Source organism: Suricata suricatta, chromosome 4 (assembly GCF_006229205.1).
Source record: "Suricata suricatta isolate VVHF042 chromosome 4, meerkat_22Aug2017_6uvM2_HiC, whole genome shotgun sequence".
Taxonomy (NCBI): domain Eukaryota; kingdom Metazoa; phylum Chordata; class Mammalia; order Carnivora; family Herpestidae; genus Suricata; species Suricata suricatta.
In genome coordinates, this window is record NC_043703.1 from 145,409,083 (window position 1) to 145,430,517 (window position 21,435).

The 21,435-nt window shown below is 42.1% G+C and overlaps 1 protein-coding gene and 1 pseudogene across 1 annotated transcript in view; one reads left to right on the forward strand and one right to left on the reverse strand.

Annotated features, from left to right (window-relative positions):
* Positions 1–9,175, reverse strand: part of RAB10 (RAB10, member RAS oncogene family) — a 75,924-nt gene extending 66,749 nt beyond the window's left edge. The window contains exon 1 of the mRNA XM_029938154.1: positions 8,510–9,175. Coding sequence (XP_029794014.1) covers positions 8,510–8,636 — 127 coding nt within the window. The 5' untranslated portion in view covers positions 8,637–9,175. The remainder of the gene's footprint in view (positions 1–8,509) is intronic.
* A 5,050-nt stretch (positions 9,176–14,225) lies between these two features.
* On the forward strand, positions 14,226–14,388 carry LOC115290860 (annotated as a pseudogene).
* The last annotated feature ends 7,047 nt before the right edge of the window (positions 14,389–21,435 follow it).

Sequence of the window (21,435 nt, forward strand, 5' to 3'; positions counted from 1 at the left end):
CAATATCCTGGTTGTGGTATTACACTACAGTTTGAAGAAATGTTTCCATTGAGAGAAACCAGGTAGAATGCACAAGAATTCCCGCTGTATTATTTTTTATAACTGCATGTGAATCTACAATTGCCTTAATAAAAAATTCTATTTAAAAATGTCTGCATATGCATTGCTATTGATATGAAAGAAACAAATCAACATTGTCCTTCTGTTCTGATTTTGATACATTGTACAATTTGGGTCTCCAGAATTTTCCTTTTTCTAATGACTTACAACCTTGGATGCTCGGTTTCTGGGTCTTACTGGAAACTCTGTGTTCCACCATTAGTGGCTGTTTTCCTCAAAAAACAAATTATTTTTCATCTCTGGAAAGAAGGATAAACATCAAGCAATCACTTCTGCTTATAATCCAAAATATGTAGTAGTTTTCAAAGAAATTTTTTTCTCATTTCAGGTTTCTCTTCAGGTAAGTTTTCTGCACTGATATTTTATTCTAACCATTAAGTCGTTATCTTATAATTCAAATTTTAAAAACTTATTCAAGGGCACTTGGCTGGCTCAGTAGGTAGGATATGTGACTCTTGGTGTTGTTAAATCCAAGCCCCATGTTGGATGTAGAGATTACCTAATTACCTAAAAATAAAATCTTCCAGGAAAAAAAAAAAACGATTCCATTAACCACCCCCCCAATATTCATCTTTTTGAAGGAAACAAACCTATGATCTTTTATCAGTCTTAGAGGTTCAGAAAATGTTCTATTAACTTTCTCTATAGCTTCTTTCAACTCTTCCTTTATGACCTAACCAACTCCATAAGCAGTTTTCCCATGTATATCTCTTTAGCTAATTTATATTTCATTTTTATACTAGATATATCCTTAACAATTTACACTTTGTGCTAAATAACAGTTTCTAATTTGTAAATCAACACTTAACTAACACTTAGAGTTCTCTATTAATTACAGCTCCTACTACAGCACTGACTGGGCAAATCTGTACTGTTAAAAGTTGAAAGAGATTGCCAGTATTTCTATCATTCTTTCTTTTTTAAACCAAACAGGCATACGGGTATTTCCTTTGACATATGTGTACATTATTATGTAATTATACGCTATAATTCTGGAAATGAAAATAATTATCCCTAACATCAGCTCAGCTCTGTTCTGTTATGCTCTAGGTTTGCAAAGAACAAGTAACCCGAACAAACCCCTTGATACTAGGTGCCGATATCTGTTACTTGCTCACTCCTGCCAAAACAACAAAGACAAAAACACAACACTGCAAATCCGTTTTTTCAAACAGAAATTGATGAATAGGAGAATTAGCATTAATTTTTTTTTCAAATAAAACCCTGAAATTCTCAGAATGAGAAACATGGCCATAGACACAACTGGATCTGGAGTCTAGTCAAAATGTTTTCACTAATTAGTCATAAAATCTTTTGGAACTTACTTCACCTCACCAGTCTGTTTCCTGACTTAAAATTAATTGCAGGGTTCTTTTCCAGCATTAATATTTTTCCCCCTAACATCCCAAGGAGCTCCATGTAGGTACACACAACGAAAAGACAAACCTGTCTTCGGTATGTAAGAGTTCAAACCAATGATACTAAAGCGTGGGAAAGTACCATAAAGGATCCTCTTGACTCAAAGACCACTGGCTAACAGTAGCTGTCACATGGAGCAGTGAGGAGCTGTCTGTGATCACATGCTCTTATAGAGAACTGGGTCAAGTGTTGGGTAGTTTTTGTTTTTTGGATTCTTAGTAAAATATACAAAACATAAAATTTACCATTTTTTTAAAAAACGGTGGTAAAAATACACATAAGACTTACTATTATGAGTTGCCTGGATGGCTCAGTCGGTTAAGTGTCCGACTCTTAGTTTCAGCTCAGGTCATGATCTCATGGTTGGTGAGTACGAGCCCCGTGGTGGGCTCTGCACTGACAAGAGTGGAAGCTGCTGGAATTCTCTACCCCAACCTCTGCCCCCGCCCCATCAAAACAAATAAATAAAACTTTTAAAAAACCCATCTTCACAAGTTTTAAGTATACAGGACAGCAGAATATTAAGTATATTCCCATTGCTGTGGGAACCTTTTCATCTTACAAACTGAAACTCTATACCCATTAAACAACTCCGCATTTCCACCTTCTCCCAGTCCCTGGGGGGATATCATTCTACCTTTCACCATTCTACTTTGTTTCTATGAATTTGACTTTAGCTACCTCATTTAAGTGCAATCATATAGTGAATATTTGTCTTTTTGTGCCTCCTAACCATTTTTAAGCATACAATTCAGTGGCATTACATTGTAGTCTAATAATTATACAACCATCACCACTACCATCTCTACAACTTTATCATCTCCCCAAACTCAAACTCTGTACCCATTAAGCAGTAATTCCCCTTAACTGAAATTCTATACACATTAAACAATAACTCCCCATTATCCAGTCCCCAGGCCCTGGTAACCACGATTCTACTTTCTCTATGAATTTGCCTATCCTAGGTACCTCATATAAATTATTTCCTACAATATTTGTCATTTTTTTGGTCTGGCTTGTTTCACTTAGCATCGTTTTTTAAGGTATCCATGTTGTTGTATACACCAGAATTTCATTCCTTAAGGCTGAGTAATATTCTACTCTATGTACATAATACATTTTGTGTAATTATTCATGTGGGCATTTGGGTTGTTTCCACCATTTGGCTACTGTGAATAATGTTACTAAGTAGATAGTAAGTTTGGTGTGAATGTGGAGAAATTGGAACCCTGGTGACAGTAGGAATACAAAACAGTGCAGCCACTGTAGAAAACAATATGGTGGTTTCTCAAAAACTTAAAAATAGAATTCGACATGATTCAGAAATTCCACTTCTGGGTCTATACCCAAAAGAACTGAAAGAACTTGAATAGATAATTGTACACCAAAGTTCATTTTTAAAGAAATGTTTATTTATTTTGAGAGAGAGAACTCATGAGCAGGGGAGGAGCAGACAGAGGGAGAGACTCCGAAGCAGGCTACACACTCAGCATGGAGCCCAATGCAGGTATCAATCTCACAACCAAAAGATCACTACCTGAGCAGATAGCAAGAGTCATACGCTTAACCAACTGAGCCACCCAGGCGCCCCTGACAAAGTTAATTTTTGGTAAGTCGGGCATCCTAATGGTGTGAAGTAACATCTCACAGTAGTTTTGAATTGCATTTCCCTAATTATTAGTGATGCTGAACAACTTTTCAAGGGCTTACTGGCCATTTGTATATCTTCTTTAGGAAAAATGTCTGGATAAGTTTTTAATCAATCCTAAAAGTAGGTGTTAAAATAAGAGTCATTAGGCACTCTGGCATTCCTGTAGCATGAGATGCTGACAGAGAATCACAGCAAAGTCTAGACATGTTTAATATGACAGAGGTTTTGCTCATTTCTCTACTAAGCAGTCTCCCCATAAAAACGAGCTCAGTTCAACTAAATCAACCAATTCTTAAATGCAGGTTAGTGGAACTATCCTACTCTAACAAAGCTTCGCAAAAACACTCAGACAACGAAAAGGATGCATTCATTGTACCTCTCCCAGAGGCAAGAGCCTTTACCAATGTAACTTCTTGTGTGAAGCCCAGATATTCCATTTCCCAACAAATGATATTCCATATGGAAAAGATAATAATATGCCTAAGCATGGAATGAGGGATTAACAATACCAAAAAGTAGCACATTCAGTTAGCCCACTAAAAATTTCTGCCTTAGGACAAATCCATGTAACTACTAATAAAGGGTAATGTTTTCCTGACCTCATACTGCCCAGAGGGCTACAACCAAATCAATCACTGAATTTACTCATCAAAAACCATAGCTCTCGGGGCGCCTAGGTGGCTCAGTCGGTTGAGCATCCGGCTTCAGTTCAGGTCATGATCTCGCGGTTCGTGTGTTCGAGCCCTGCGTGGGGCTCTGTGCTGACAGCTAGCTCAGAGCCTGGAGCCTGCTTCAGATTCTGTGCCTCCCTCTCTCCCTGACCCTTCCCTGCTCTCGCTGTCTCTCTCTGTCTCTCAAAAATAAATTAAAAAACATAAAAATTTTTAAAAACCATAGCTCTTTAGCAAATATCCTAAAATTACTCTACTAGCCTAACAGCTATTATTCTTAAGCAAAATCTGATCCAAATATATTTCACATATATAATGCTCAGAAAAGAGACAGAAAGGAAAATATTAAAATATCAGTAATTTGTTTTTGCAACTCTGCAATAAATCTGACCAAAAATATCATACATAATTTCTGCTAGAAATGTGTGGGAATTGAAAGTACACAGAAAAATTTAAATACCGTAGTCTTTGTGAGCACTATGGGCATAATAAGCCTATAAAAATTCTTTCTTCTAAGAATCAACAACCAATAAATGACTAAAATGATTCCGCCAGAAATTCTGAGGGCCTGCCTTCTATTGGCAGTTTGGTCCTTGTGAATACGTACTTCTACTCACTTCTCAATACTCACTTAGCAAGGTAACTACTTATTCAAACCTCAAGACGTTTTAACAGTTAAGTGACAACTCAAATTTCACTATCATTCATAATTAGTGAATGCTCTAGATTTTTTTAAAAACAAAACTAAAGAAACAACCCTAATCAACTGATAAAAATATTTTAATGTTTTTAAAAAGTAAAAAAATAGCATACATTCAAAGTTATTTCTAGTCATCTGCACATTAACCAACTAGCTAGTTCAATTTTTTTTTTTTTAATTTTTTTTGAGGGACAGAGAGACAGCACGGGCAGGGGAAGGTCAGAGAGAGAGAGACACACACACACAGAATCCAAAGGAGGCTCCAGGCTCTGAGCTAGCTGTCAGCATAGAGCCCGACGTGGAGCACAAACCCACAAACTGTGAGCTCATGACCTGAGCGAAAGCCAGACGCTCAACCAACTCAGCCACCCAGGCACCACCCAAGTAGCTAGTTCAAACTGTTCAGATATGCACTGTCCAGTATGGTAGCCACTAGCCACATGTGACTTCAAGCACTTGACATGTGCCAAACATAAACTGAAATTAGTTTAAGTGTATAACATACACACTGAAGAAAACAGTATTTCAACATTTTTTTAATACTGACTACATAATAAAATGATACCCTTTGGGACAAAATGAGTTAAAACATTATTAAATTCTGGGGCACCTACATGGTTTAGTCGGCTGGGCTTCTGACTTCGGCTCAGGTGATGATCTCGCAGTTTGTGAGTTCAAGCTCCAAGTTGAGAGGGCTCTGTGCTGACAGCTCAGAGCCTGGAGCCTGGAACCTGATTCGGATTCTGTGTCTCCCTTTCTCTCTGCCCCTCCCCTGCTGGCACTTGTCTCTCTCTCTCTCTCCCAAAAATAAATGAACATTAAAAAAATTTTCCAAACATTATTAGGTTCTTCTTTTACTTTTCTTAATGTAACAAGTATCTTCCTTTACTTTTTTTAATACCAAAAAATATGTGGCTCACATTCTATCTATTTATTTTAAGCCCTACTGGTTTAATAGACTTCTAAACCTACACACAGAGTGATACATGCATTATCTGTTGGAACTATACTTAGAATTTTATACTTATTCACTTCTCAGTTCACACTCATCAACCTATCTCCTATATCAAAATACCAAACATCGCAAATATTTTTATATCAAAATATGAGAGTTTCAGAGTCTAATGTGAAACTGCTTAGCAGAGACTAATAAATATTTGAGAGACCACCGTGCACACGGCATTCAATCCGTAGAGTAACTTGTTCTGCTCTACTTCAACAGCCAAAGGTCCACGTACTCTATATCCAGCTAATAAGCACTCTGCTCCTACAGTATGCCTGGCACCATGCTAGATGCTTTACTCTCACTGACCCATAAAATCCTCACAACTACCCTATGTGATAGATTCTATTTAAAGAAGAAATTGAGAGGCACCTGGGTGACTCAGTTGCTTAAGCTTCCAACTCTTGATTTCAGCTGAAGTCATGATCTCACAATTCAGGAGATCGAACCCTACATCAGGCTCTGCACTGACAGTGCGGAGCCTGCTTGGGGCTCTGTGTCTCTGCCCCTCCACTGCTCGAGTGTTCTCTCTTTCTCAAAAATAAGTAAGTTCAAAAAAATAATAAAATAATGAAGAAATCTAAGCACACAGAGGTTAAGTAACTTGCCAAAATCCCGCAGCCTGTTGCAGTATGACTCCAACCAAGCAGGCTCGAACCAAAACCACCACACATTTCCCTAATAAAAGGACTACACAAGGGGTGCCTAGCTGAAGTTGGAGGAGCATGCAACTCTTGATCTGAGGCTGTGAGTTTGAGCCCCATGCTGAGTATAGACTACTAAATAAGTAAATAAAATTTAAAAACAAACAAACAAAAAGACTACACAAAAGTGTCTCATTATCTTATAGGATTGGATTCTAGCTGTGGGTATGTATCCATTACAGAAAGATTACAATAGATGGGGCTTAATGCACTGCTTCCTACTCTCCATCCCACCCTTCTCAATGGCAGGTAAAGTTGATCTTGATCTTGCTGAAGGTTTATACTATGCTCCCTTTTCCAGAATTTCTAGGCCCTATCCTATTCCTCTGGTACAATTGCTATGTCCTTCAGGCTTCATTTCAGATATCATCTCCATGTAAGCCTACTCAGATTTCCCATGATTGAGGCTGGCCTCCCCTCCTCCCCATGTTCATCCCTTTGTAGCAATTTCCATGCTCTGCTGTGACTGTCCTCACTAGACTGCTCAAAGGGTCTACTGTGTTCACCATTTATGGTACCTAAAACCGTGCCCAGCATCAGGTGCTCAATAAATATTTGCTGAACTATCTAACCACGTGACCCAAGCAGCTACAGCTAAAAGTGGTGGCATATTAAAAGCAAACTTAGTGGTAGGAAGTGCTAATCCACAAGCAGAAAGCAAGTTCTAAATTTCACGGAATTTATGACAGGTCAAGAAAATAGTACGATACACATGCAATAATGATTGCAACGTCTCCCACCCATCCCAAAATAAGGAAGAGTAAAATTAAAATCTATTTAAATCTATCATTTGCCCAACTTAATTTCAGTATAACTTCATAAGAATGAACTAAATAGCTAACAAAAATTTTGTCATGAGAAATCCAAATCAACCGATCCAGTAGTGCTATAAATTGAAATCAGCTTAATTTTGACAATTCCCCGAGTTCAGAGAAGGCTTCAGTTGCTTTTTAAAATCATCTCAAATATCGGGGCGCCTGGGTGGCTCAGTCGGTTAAGCATCTGACTTAGGCTCAGGTCATGATCTCACGGTTTGTGGGCTCGAGCCCCACGACGGGCTCTGTGCTGACAGCTAGCTCAGAGCCTGGAGCCTGTCTTTGGATTCTGTCTCCCCCCCTCTCTCTCTGACCCTCCCCAGCTCATGCAGTCTCTCTCTCCCTCTCTCAAAAATAAACAAATATTTTTTAAAAAATCATCTCAAACATAAAACTGGTCACACTTATGATCGGGTTTCACAGCACTGCCCCAACGCTGAGTGCTGGGTTCCAAATACAGAGGCAACCGTGTATCCTTTAAGATATTTATTGCGTTTGGGGGGTGGGGGGGGGCGGGGAGACTTTTTCACATACAATTAACACAAGTCCTGTTACTGCCACTAAATGCTCTAACCAGACTCCAAAGGGACTTTCCCAGAGCCTTCTCTTTTCTTTTCCAAAATGAGAAACCGACTAAAAAGGTCAATGTTTGGTTCTTACTTCCACACTAAGTAATTCTGAAGCGTAAGGTGAAAGCACATTAGAAGTTCTACGGCGAGGACTGGCCAAGTGTTTTCCTGTAAATCCCAGCGTAAAGGCAAATAGAAGGGAGAACTTCGTTCTTTCGGGACTGAGGACAGAAACTGATCATGTCCCTTAGACTACAGCTTCTGTTGCTGTCTGGAAAAGCACTGTGAGGCAAACATGCCACGGAGTCCCACCCCAAGCACGAAGAGCCTCCAATTGTTTGACACATCAATGGATTAGTCAACGCGGGGGAACTCACTTTTCCCCTCTAATTTGCTTTAATTATTCCTCACACAAACCCTCGAATTTACTCTAAGTTATGACCGCACACAATCTTCTCTTTGCCCTGAAGTAAAATTCAGGCCTTTACCAAATGACCTACGACTTCAATCCCAACCACTAAAATCCCTTCCAAGTATCGTGCTTCTAGTAACGCCACACAAATATGGAAAAAGCCAGTGCAGTCGCTTAAAAAACAGCATTCTGGAACGTGGTTATTGCTGCATATTTCGCATCAGAGGCACCGAACAGAGTAGGAGATTTGAAAGCAGAAGACCGGATGGAAAGCAGGAGACCCCGCCCCAGCAGGCTCGATGCCGATTCAAACTGTAACTTAGGGCTGTCGCTTGGAATCGGAATCACTGAAACAAAGGCATTTATTACGCGAAGCAAGATGTCTGGAGTAAAAGACAAGGTTTGCAGCTACCCAGACCGTACACCATCCTCCCCCGGGTCTTACCTATGGTGGAAATAAAGGTGGTATTGAAGGCATCATCCGAAAAACGAAAAAGGACGCAGGTCTTGCCCACTCCCGAGTCTCCGATCAGGAGCAGCTTGAAAAGCAGGTCGTACGTCTTCTTCGCCATTGGGAGGAGCGGCTCAGGCTCTCGCCGCCGGCGGCCCCAAGGGATCGGTCCCTCTCACTACAGCCAACTCCTCACTCGGGCGTTCTCAGGCCGGAGGACCGGGGAAGCGTGGGAAAAACGAGGGTTCGAGAGAGCGCGGGGGACCTGTGAACGGCCTCGTCGAGGAAGCCCCCCGACGGTGGCGGCGTCCGGTGCCTCCGAGGGCGGCGACCGCGGCTCCGCAGCCTCTCCCAGCCGCTCCGCCCGGTTCCGGGGAGTCGGTCGGGACAAAATGGCCTCCCCTCCCCCCTCAGGGCTGCTCGGCCGGGACGCTCCCACGGGCGAGCGAGCAAGCTCTGCCGTCGAGGGAGTGCGGCGGGCGTGAGGTCAGTCTCTCTCCCGAGCAGAAACTCCGCGCCGGGACGCGGCGGTGGCAGTGAAGGAGGACCGCGAGCCGACAAGCTCAGCTACATAGCCACAGGAAGCCGAGCCGCCCCGGCCAGAGCCACCTTTTCCCCGTGCCCTCTCACGCCAGCGTGCGCGCTGCCTGAGACGCACGCAAGGACGTACGCCCGCCCTTCCCTCGCGCCCTAGCCCTGCGGATCGCCTCTGCGCACGCGCGCCGGAGCGTGTAGGGGCACGCGGGGGCGGGGAGTGGTGCGCCGGATCTCCCAGCCTCTGTCTAAGGCTGGATGGAGACGACAGAGGGGAGGGGCGAAGGAGGGCGAGGCCGCGGGCGCGCTCCCTGCGGCCGCCTGATAGGGTGCGCCGCGTTATGACTACGCCCCGCAGGGAGGCGCTGCCTGGTGACTGCGCAGGCGCAGCACGCTGGAGTAGCCCCTTGACATCCCCGTTCCTCCCGGGGTCGCCCTCCCGGCTGCGCTGAGGATGCACCCAACCGTGTTTGTTGCGTGTGTCCAACCGAGAGGCTTGGCGCAGCAACAGCCCTTAATGGCCGTGCGTTCCTGTGTAGCTGTTGCTCGTAAACGCCAGAAAAAGTGGCGCCCTGGGTCATTAATAGGCTCTTTGCTAAAATGAGACGCATCCTGGAGTGCCCTCCCTGGTGGCTAATGGTGACAGGAGAAATTAGAGCTACATCCTGGTTTTACTTAAGGACAAGAGTTGAAGTTTCAGAGAACAGGAGTTTGAAATGGAAAAACTGGCCGGGCTGCTCAGGTTGGAATGATGTAATCCGTCTTCCAGGGCGAGGAGAGAAGGACTGAAGAACACCTGGGTGCAGGGCGAACCTCCCCGCCAAGTCGACGAGGCTTCGGTGCTGTGCTCTACGCCCAGAACCTGCTCCAGACCTTGCAGTCCTTTTGGAATACCCTAGAGCCCAGGAGCGCCATACGGAGGCAACAGGGCCCGACCCTGCCGCCGAAAGCTAACCAACCAGTTTCCAAAATTGAAGGATAGTGAAGCCAACCCCAACCTGACGCTGCCTCTTCCTTGCACTTTCGTTTCATATAGCTTACCCCCCTTCTTTCATCAGTCTTGATACTTCTCTTTTCCTCTTTTTCCTTCTGGAGTTTAAGCAGTCGCACGCCTTGCCCTGCCGTTCTCAACGTGCTTCATTGCCGCAAAGCACACCCAGGGTGTCTGATAAAGTAGTTGAACCTGGTAGGCTAGTCCAACCTCCTACGAGAGAAAACCCTGAGACATCTGGAAACGGTTTGAGAGAGAAGTAAAAACTACATCTTCACATCCGCCACCACCCCCCAAAATGTTTGTGTAATTAGTATGTAATTAAAATTGGGCTTTGAGGGGCTCCTGGATGACTCAGTAGGTTAAGTGTCTGACTTTGGCTCAGGTCATGATCTCGCGGTTTGTGAGTTTGAACCCCGCATAGGGTTCTGCGTTAACAGCTCAGAGCCTGGAGCCTATTTCAGATTCTATCTCTCTCTCTCTCTCTCTCTCTCTCTCTCTCTCTCTCTCTCTCTGCTCCTCCCCTACTCGTGCTCTGTCTCTGTCTCAAAAATAAACATTTTTAATAAAAAAATAAAATTGGACTTTGAGGCAGTTAGGGCAATAATATTTCAGCCTCCAATTTTTAAATATTTTTAAATCTTTATTTCTTTTTAAGAGACAGTGAGAGAGCAAGCGGGGAAGCAACAGAGAGAGGGAGACAGAATCCGAAGCCAGCTCCAGGCTGAGAGCTGTTAGCACTGTCTGAAGGGAGGTTCCAACTCACAATCTGCAAGTTCATGACCTGAGCAGAAGTTGGATGCTCAACCGGACTGAGCCACCCAGGCGCCCCTCAGCCTCCCATTTTTTAAAGACTTGGCTTGCCTGCTTTGGATTCTGTGTCTCCCTCTCTCTCTGACCCTCCCCTGCTAGCACTGTCTCTCTCTGTCTCTCAAAAGTAAATTTTAAAAAGTTTTTAGGGGCGCCTGGGTGGCTTAGTCGGTTAGGCGTCCAGCTTCGGCTCAGGTCATAATCTCACAGTTTTTGGGTTCGAGCCCCGTGTCAGGCTCTGCTGACAGCTAGCTCAGAGCATGGAGCCTGTTTCAGATTCTGTGTCTCCCTCTCTCTCTGACCCTCCCCTGCTCGCACTGTCTCTCTCTGTCTCTCAAAAATAAATAAAAAACATTAAAACAAATTTTTTTAAATAAATAAAGACTTGGCTTGCATTCTTCCTTCCCAAGCACCCCTGAAGCTTCACTACTGAAAATGCTTGTCTTCTCTAATACATCTCGCTCTTCAGAATGTTCTAGTGATTGCTCTTGTCACTTAAACCTTATCCTCTATAATTTTTCCTATCGTTGGGAATGTCTTATAATAATACCAACAATTCTAATATACACTAGCTATGTAAATCACAAAACAAGCTATGGTCAATGCTTCCCAGGGCTGTCGTCAGTGAAGAGGCGTGATTCTCCCTTTCAAAAGAAGTTTAACTCAAGCCCCAATGTCATAAAGCATTTCTCATATGTTATTATTTTTAAATGTAGAAATCCTAATTCATTCCATTACATAAAATTTGGGAATAAGGACAGCTACTTATGAAAAATAAATTGGGGCACCTGTGAGGCTCAGTCAGTTGAGCATCCAACTCTTGATCTCTGCTCAGGTCTTATTCCTGGGGTCACGTAATCTAGCCCCGCATCAGGCCCTGTACTGAGAACACAGAAGCTGCTTGGAATTCTCTCTCTTCTCTCTCTCTCTCTCTCTCTCTCTGTCCCTGCCCCCCCAATAAACTTAAAAAATAAAAATAAATATGAAAAATAAATTTAGAAACTTTATGCTTTATCTTAGCTGTTTCTTTTTTTAATGTTTATTTATTTTGAAAGAGAGCATGAGCACTCAAGTGGGAGTGGGACAGAGAGAGGGAAAGAGAGAATCCTAAGCAGGCTCCTCGAAGTCAATGCAGAGTCCAACATGGGGCTCAAACCCACAAACCATGAGATCATAACCTGCGCAAAAATCAAGAGCCAGACACTTGACTGACTGAGTCACCCAGGAACTCCTATCAAACCTGTTGTTTTGAGCAGTTACACGAACTAGAGCCTTTTCTCCACAGGCTCCATATTCTGAAACCTTAGGAGTTAGTTGCACTTATTAACAAATTGTATATATTATTGGGTCTCGATCATAGAATATTAGAGCTTTCATATCTTTTAAATCATAATTCAACTGCTGCATGTAATTTACAGATAAATCTAAGGCTTAGATAGGTTCGAGACTTGCCAGAGGTCACACATTAGTGGCAGAGCCAGCACTACGTGCAAGGGACAAGGGAAGAGAACCCCTACAGGACATCACATTGTATGGAGGTAGGAACTGCGAGGCTCAGCCACTACTTAATGTTTGGCTTTTCTAAAGTTAATTAAAAGTTTTTAAAAGTTTTGCTGGAGTAGGACGTAAGCATCAAGCTATCTTACCGCTGAAGAGGGCTGGAATGATCAAGGCATGAAAGGTCTCTGACTTTAGAGAAAAAAGAAGAATAAAATGGGAGTCTATGTAGGCCTAAAAGGAAAACATAGTGTTATAAAGTAATATTTGGTAAATGCTAAAACTTAGTAAAAGAAAATACCAGTTTAGTTAGTACCAGCTTAGGATTTATGCCCTTGAAAAAAGTTCTCTGTAAAAAAAAAAAAAAAGTTCTCTGTAAATCTAGTCCCCAAATTTTTGCAAAGCCAAGAAAGAAAATATGTATGTTTATATGTTTATATTATTAGTTAAGATATTAGTTCTATATCTTTCTAGAGAACACATGGCTTCCAGTCCTCAGCTTCAACTTGTAGGACCTGCCTTTAAAGCTTATAAGAAATTTCTACCTTGGTGCCCCTCCCCCATTTGTGCTCCCTGTCTCCCTCTCTCTCTCCTTCTCTCTCTCAAAAATAAATAAACATTTAAATTTAAAAAAAAAAAAAAGGAAATTCCTACCTTGGGACACCTGGCTGGCTGGGCCCAAGGAGCATGTGACTCTTGATCTTGGAGTCGTGGGTTTGAGCCCCATGTTGGGTGTACAGATAGACAGACACAAACAAGCAAACAAACAAACAAAATTTCTGCCTCAATAGATACTGACTCAAGATCATCTTTACTCCTCTTACTGCCTGTGTTTTCCATTCTCTATACCTGATTTCTGCCTCTAATTTCTGCGCCCCTTGCTCTCTCTTTTCTTAAAAATGGAGTTGGTCCCGTGAATGGCAGTCCCACAGCTACGTCATCACCTTGCCATAAAACCCACCACTACAATCTCAGGGATTTTGCCTGTTTCCCGTGTTTACACTCCCAATCTTCAGCATGGATTTCCATGAGAAATGTCTTTGTTACACATTCCCATGTGAAGTAGTGACTGCTCAGAGCTGCAACTGTTCCCATCACCATCACCTGCCAATATTCTGCTCTGCCTACATATCTTGACTAAGTCATACCTCTTGTTAGAGAATGATCGCCCCGTGAGCCTTCCCCATCCCATTGAATGCGTTTGTTCTAACCTTCTCCGGAGATACCTCAGCTCTGAACTGCTGGGCTACTCAGTTGGCACTTAAGGGCAAGCCCTGGACAATGAACTTTATTTCCTACCCTAGCTTCCACACACTAGTCTCCAGTCCAACTGAACTGTCATCTTTTTCTGCAAGTACTCTGCATCTTCTTGATTTCTTGCTTAGTTTAATGAGGTTCTGTCCATGTGAAATGCCTCTCTCCTCACCCCGCCTCTATCCCCTAGCCTTCAGCTTAAATGTCCTCACCATAGCCTGTCTTCCCCAACACTCTTGCTGGAAGGAATTTCTCTTTGGAACTCCCAGAGCACTTTTAAAAATCAGTTGTTTCCCCTTTATTATTTCACAGGTAATACATATTTATCTTTAGAAACTTTGGGGCGCCTGGGTGGCTCAGTCGGTTAAGCCTCCGACTTCGGCTCAGGTCAGATCTCACGGTTCGTGCGTTCGAGACCTACGTCGGGCTCTGTGCTGACAGCTAGCTCAGAGCCTGGAGCCTGTTTCAGATTCTGTATCTCCCTCTCTCTCTGACCCTCCCCTGCTCCAGCTGTCTCTCTCTGTCTCTCAAAAATAAATAAAAAGCATTAAAAATTTTTTTAAAAAACTTAGAAACTGCAGATAAACAAAACAATATGTTTTAATTATTAAAAATTCTACCCCCAACGCTTCTCAGCCTTTTGACTAAGATCAAGTGTAGTATCTGTTCTTATCAGTTTAAAAATTCTACCCCTAGGATTACCTGGCTGACTCAGTCAAAGAGCATGCAAGTCTTGATCTTGGGGTTGTGAATTTGAGCCCCATGTTGCGCATAGAGCATACTTTTAAAAAAACCTACCCCGGGGCGCCTGGGTGGCTCAGTTGGCTAAGCCTCCGACTTCGGCTCAGGTCAGATCTCACATTTGTGGGTTCGAGCCCCGCATCAGGCTCTGTGCTGACAGGTAGCTCAGAGCCTGGGGCCTCCTTCTGGTTCTGTGTCTCCTTCACTCTCTGCCCCTCCCCCTCTCATGCTCTGTCTCTCTCTCTCTATCAAAAATAAATAAAACATTAAAAAAAAAAAGATTTTTAAAAAAACCTACCCCAAGAGATAACCACTATTAGTATTTTGGTGACTAACATGTAAATATTCTTCCCATAGCTCTTTATTTAGATAATTCTTATACATTTTCCACAGTTATAATTTATGTACATATGTATTTTCTCCAATTTGAGTCTCCTTGAGAGCTTGTGACTATTATATTCATCACTTTGTACAGTCTTCAGTATATCAGAAAGTCAAAACATGTTTATTGAAGGAAAAAATAAAATGAAAGTCACATGTTCACTTTTTTCCCTAGAAAATAACACTAATTTGGAGAAATTTTAAGTGTCAGGGGAAAAACTGAAAACTCAAAAGAGGGGGCAACGGCTGGCTCATTCAGTTAAGGATCTGACTCTCGATTTAGGCTCAGGTCATGATCTCACAGTTCCTGAGTTTGAGTCCCATGTTGGACTCTGTGCTGACAGCAAGAAGTCTGCTTGGAATTCTGGCTCCCTCTCTTTCAGAGTCTCTCCAACTCACATGCATATGCTCGCTCGCTCGCTCTCTCTCTCTCTCTCAAAAATAAATATTTTATTTTAGTTTTTTTAATGTTTATTTTTGAGAGAGAGAGACAGAGTGCAAGCTGGGGAGGGGCAGTGAGAAAGGGAGACACAGAATCTAAAGCAGGGCTCCAGGCTTTGAGCAGTCAGTACAGAGCCGGACACAGGGCTCAAACCCAGGAACGGTAAGTTCATGACCTGAGTCAAAGTTGGACACTTAACCAACAGAGCCACCCAGGCTCCCCAATAAATATTCCTTTTAGAGAAAAAGAACACAAGTGAGTGAGGGGCAGACAAAGAGAGAATCCCAAGAGAGGAAAAGAGAGGAAGGGAGATAGGGAGAGAAGCAGGGCTCATGTTAACCTGGAGCCGCACTGGTGTTCAACCTCAGCAGGTCTCATGCTCACCCCAAATGGGGCTCTGGCTCATGCAATGTGGGACTTGAACTCACAAACCATAAAATCATGACCTGAGCTGAAGTCAACATGCTTCACAACTGAACCACCCAGGCACCCAAATAAATAAACATTTTTTTTTTAATAAAAATAAAAATGGCACAAAACAAACACTCAGATCAATGGAACAGAATAGAGAGGTGCCTGGTTGGCTCAGTCGGTTGAGAGTTCGACTTTGGCTCAGGTCATGATCTCACAGTTAGTGGATTCGAGCCCTTTGTCGGGCTCTGTGCTGACAGCTTGGAGCCTGCTTTGGGTTCTGTGTCTCTCTCTCTGCCCATCCCTCACAAGCACTCTGTCTCTCTCTGTCTTTCAAAAATGAATAAACATTTTTTTTAAAGTTTTTTTAACGAAAATAGAACAGAGAGCCCAAGAATGGACCCACAAAACATATGGTCAACTAATTTTTGACAAAGCGGGAAAGAATATCCAATGGAATAAAGACAATCTCTTTCAACAAGTGGTGCTGGGAAAACTGGACAGCGACATGCAGAAAAATGAACCCAGACCACTTTCTGGAACCTACACAAAGATAAACTCAAAACGGATGAAAAACCTAAATGTAAGACAGGAAGCCATCAAAATCCTCGAGGAGAAAGCAGCCAAAAACCTCTTTGACCTTGGCCTCAGCAACTTCTTACTCAACACATCCTCAGAGGCAAGGCAAACAAAAGCAAAAATGAACTATAGGGACCTCATCAAAATAAAAACCTCCTGCACAGTGAAGGAAACAATCAGCAAAACCAAAAGGCAACTAAGGGAGTGGGAGAAGATATTTGCAAATGACATAGCAGATAAAGTGTTCGTATCCAAAATCTATAAAGAAACTTATCAAACTCAACACCCAAAAAAACAAATAATCTAGTGAAGAAATGGGCAAAAGACATGAATGAATAGACACTTCTCCAAAGAAGACATCCAGATGGCCAATTGACACACGAAAAAATGCTTAACACAACTCATCATTAGGGAAATACAAATCAAAATCACAATGAGATACCACCTCACACCCATCAGAATGGCTAACATTAAGAACTGAGGCAACAACCGATGTTGGCAAGGATACAGAGAAAGAGGGTCTCTTTTGCACTGCTGGTGGGAATGCAAACTCATGCAGCCACTCTGGAAAACAGTATGGAGGTTCCTCAAAAAATTAAAAATAGAACTACCTTATGACCCAGCAATTGCACTACTAGGTATTTATCCAAGGGATAAGGTATGCTGTTTTGAAGGGGCACATGCACCCCAATGTTTATAGCAGCACTATTGACAATAGTCAAAGTATGGAAAGAGTCCAAATGTCCATCGATGTATGAATGGTTAAAGAAAATATGGTGTACACACACACACACACACGCACACACACACGCACACACACAGGAGTATTACTTGGCAATCAAAGAGAATGAAATCTACATGGATGGAACTAGAGGGTGTTATGCTAAGCAGAATTAGTCAGAGAAAGACAAATATTGTATGACTTCACTCATATGAGGACTTTAAGATACTAAACAGATGAACATAAGGGAAGGGAACAAAAATAATAAAAACAGTGAGGGGCACAAAACATAAGAGACTCATATGGAGAACAGAGGGTTACCGAAGGAGTTGTGGTATGGGGGATGGGCTAAATGGATAAGGGGCACTAATGAATCTACTCCTGAAATCATTGTTGCACTGTATGCTAACTAACTGGGATGTAAATTTTTAAAATAAATTTTTAAAAAATCATAATAAATAAATAAATAAATAAATAAATAAATAAAAGTGATTATGGAGCCAGTAGGAACCCTAACCAATCTAGAGGTTGTATATTCACATATAAAAATATAAATATGTAAATTAACCATTTGTTAATGTCTTAAAGAAAGAAGAATGATCCAAGGCAAATGATAATTATTTTCTAATACTTGTCTGTTCAACTAGGTAGTTAAGTAACAACTGCTCAATTCGTAGTACTTAAAAAATCGGAGCAAGAAATCAACAAACATAGTAATTCTCTTTTAACATGAAGACATACAGAGTCAGCCCCTGGGTGGATCAAAGCAAAACGGGGCTACAAGGCACCCGTGATCCATCACAGGAACTGGAAGTTTTACAGCAGCAGACATCAGAGCTCTGAAGAGCAGAGAACGCTTTAGATAATCTGAGGGACAGAGAGAGGAGGGGAGAGCATAAGGTATGACAACTTGACCTGCATGAGACGGTCGGAAAAATCACAGAAGCACCAAAAGTTAGAAGAGAACAGAGAAAAGGCACTTTCTAGAGGCAGAACCAGGGGAGGAGAATGCTTTAACCCTTTTCCAAGCCAAGAACTGTGAAGCTACACTTGTGACTTACAAATGTCTAGGCTTGTGGCATGATATGATGGGGTCACAGTGATCTGATCTTGAATCTTTGTTCCATCTTACTTAGCGGGGTCATCTCAGGCAATTACTAATCAACCTGAACTTCAGTTTCTTCATCTGGAAAGGAAGGTTATCAGGAGCTACCAAATCAAGCTATTGTGAAGATTAAAATAATCCATGTAAAGACCCTAGCAGTGGGACCAGCAGTCCCTTAAACATTGATTCTCTTCCCCGGTGAGATGTAAACCACCTAAGGAACTGCTGCTATGTCTCCTGTATTACCTAACGCAGAGTCTTGCATGTAACAGGGGCTCAATACATGCAAATTAGATTAACTCCCATCTGCATTAGAGGAAATCTTGGAAGGCATCTAAACTAATTTCCTGCTCCGTTCAGAGATGCCCTGGCCAACCAGTGGTCTGTCCAGTCTGTGGACATTACCAGTTAGCTTGCTGATATCAAGAGGACTGATTAAAGCGCTCGGTATTTCTTTATTTATATTTATTTTATTTTATTTTGAGAGAGAGAGCATGAGCAGGGAAGGGAAGATAGAGAGGGGGACAGAGGATCTGAAGCAGGCTCTGCACTAAGAGCAGTGAACCTGATGCGGGGCTCAAACTCATAAACTGCGAGCTCATGACCGGAGCTGAAGTCGGATGCTCAACAGACTGAGCCGGCGCTTGGTATTTCTGACAGAAAAATGTTCCACATACGGAGTCTAAGAGTGCTTCCCCGTAACATCGCCTGTTTGTCCTAACTCTGTGCTCCGGAGCAACACAGAATGAACTTTCCCTCACATTCAGAAAACAGCTCTTCAACTATTTGAAGATAGCATTGGTATTTTCCTCTAAGCTGCTCCAAGCTAACTCTCTTCATATAAGATGACTCTCAGATAACTGTCAGCACTACCATTTCAGTTTGCATGTGTCCCTCCAGTGTTAGGTGGCACTAATAATTGAACATTATTTGAGTTAAGGACATGACCCTGCAGAAACGCCCAGATCAGGCTACCATAACAAGTTATAGAAGTAAGTGCCAATTGGGATCCTTCCTAAGACTGAGGTAGTTTGGTACCTGGTTGAGAAGAAACTACCTTCCAGATCAACCTTGCCTTGTAACCATTCTTTTTTTTTTTTTAAGTTTTAAGTTTTTTTTTTTGAGAGAGAGAGAGAGAGAGACAGAGTATAAATGGGGAGGAGCAGAAAGAGAGGGAGACATAGAATCCTAAGCAGGCTCCAGGCTCTGAGCTGTCAGCACAGAGCCTGACATGGGACTCAAACCCATGAACCGTGAGATCATGACCCTAGCCAAAGCCAGACACTTAACCAACTGAGCCACCCAGGCACCCCGCAGTCATTCTTTAAGTGACTAAAATTTTTCAATAAATTTAGATAAAAATTGCCTCTTATATACACAAATTAAAAAAAAACAAAGGAGAGAAATAACAAGTCACCGGAGCGTAAGAATATATGAAGAATTATTTAAACTCACTAGTAATCAAAGAAATTCAAATTAAAACAAGATATTGTTTTCTGCCCATCTGAATGACAAAAAATAAAAAGGATAGATGACATCAAGTACTGGTGAGGATAGGGAGGGCCAAGAGCGCTGTGCACAGCTGGTGGGAATGCAATCTGGTCGAGCCATTCTGAAAAGCAATGAGGCAATATTTAATAAATGATGTACCTGCCTGTGACCCAACAAAACCACTCCTGGGTGTGTCTGTGAGAAATCCTCACGTAGGTTCACCATGGCTTTGTTAGTGACAGCATTGTTGCAACCAATCTAAGCATCTGTTGGGGGGGAGGGGTGAGTAAATAAAATGTGGAGGATGCAGCGAGGTAGTCCAGCTAACAAAGGGTTAGCCTGGTTTGAAAACCGGCTACTGTGACAACTCAGACCCAAGGCTACGTTATCACTTCAATTCACTGATAAATTAGCAAACAAGTAGAGCAAAGAACAATGCCTTCCTTGTTCCTTGCAGAAATATGCCCAAATTCCAGTGTTCAGGGCAGGCCAGTTAGAGGGAAAATGATGGGTCTCATGAGTTCAGAGTTGGGACTAAGTTTTTATAGGATTAGGTTTGGGGAGGGGCTGGGTCAGCATTGAAGGGCCTGTGATCTACCACGTAAGAAAATTCTTTGTTGTACTACTGAGCCAATAGCAGGCCTGTCCGTGGCCAACTCCACACGCTGTAAAATACTGTATAGCAATATTAGCTAGTAACTAGCTGCACATTCAGCAATTGGAACAAAGAAAACAGAAAATGATTTATAGTACAATGCAATTCGTGTAAGTTAAAAATATACAAAACTTTATTACATGAGGTTTCACTCATATTTAATAATGTACATCAAACACATTACAGAGGGAACCTGGAAAGGTAGGGCAATGACAGACGAAGATGGGGAAAATACGAGATGAAATAAAATGGAAGGAATCTTGCATAGAATAAAAATGTCAGGGGCACCTGGCTCAGTCAGTTAAGCATCCAACTTCAGGGGCGCCTGGGTGGCTCAGTCGGTTAAGTGTCCGGCTTTGGTTCAGGTCATGATCTCATGCTTGTGGGTTTGAGCCCCGCGTCGGGCTCTGTGCTGACAGCTCAGAGCCTGGAGCCTGCTTCTGATTCTGTGTCTCCCTCTCTCTCTTCCCCCTTCCTGCTCATGCTCTGTCTCTTTCTGTCTCAAAAATAAATAAAAAACATTAAAAAAAAAAAGCATCAAACTTCAGCTCAGGTCATGCATGATCTCAGAGTTTGTAAGGTCAAGTTCCACATCGGGTCTCTACTGTCAGTGCAGAGCCTACTTTGGATTCTCTCTCTCAATCTCTCTCTCTCTCTCAATCTCTCAAAAATAAATAAACATTTAAAAAATACATTAAAAATTTTCAGTGTGCAAATAAATGAGGAAGGTGACTCAGTGCTCTGTCTCCCAGATCTAAACTTTTAAACAAAAGTTAGGAAGGGATTCTATTGTACACAGAGATACAGAGATAGAGAAAAATCAATAATGATACTCCTCATAGATAGCAGAATAATAACAAAGTGAGAAAACAAAACCCTAAATATTTGGTTTGGCTTGACAAAAGAATAGATTCTGGCTGTTTGTTTCTATATCTTATTACCTCACAATAACAATAGTCATGAACATTTTAAAATTTGTGACGGATTTATTTGATCACCTTGATTCATAAAGAAGTTCATTTGTAGGAAAGTGGATGGACCTTGAGAGTGTCATGCTAAGTGAAATAAGTCTGGCAGAGAAGGACAGAACCCATATGTTTGTACTCATAGGTCTAACAGGAAATTTTCAGAATGATCTAGCTTCAAGAAAAGCAAGCAGTTAGTAGTGCTTAAGAAAAATTGATTCAGTATCTAATGGATAATTGATACCTGTCACAACACAGCATTTTATATACTGTTAACTGAAACTGCAATACAATCTAAGTTTATTTTGGGAGTGTTTGCTGTATCATTGGATTTAATGAAATG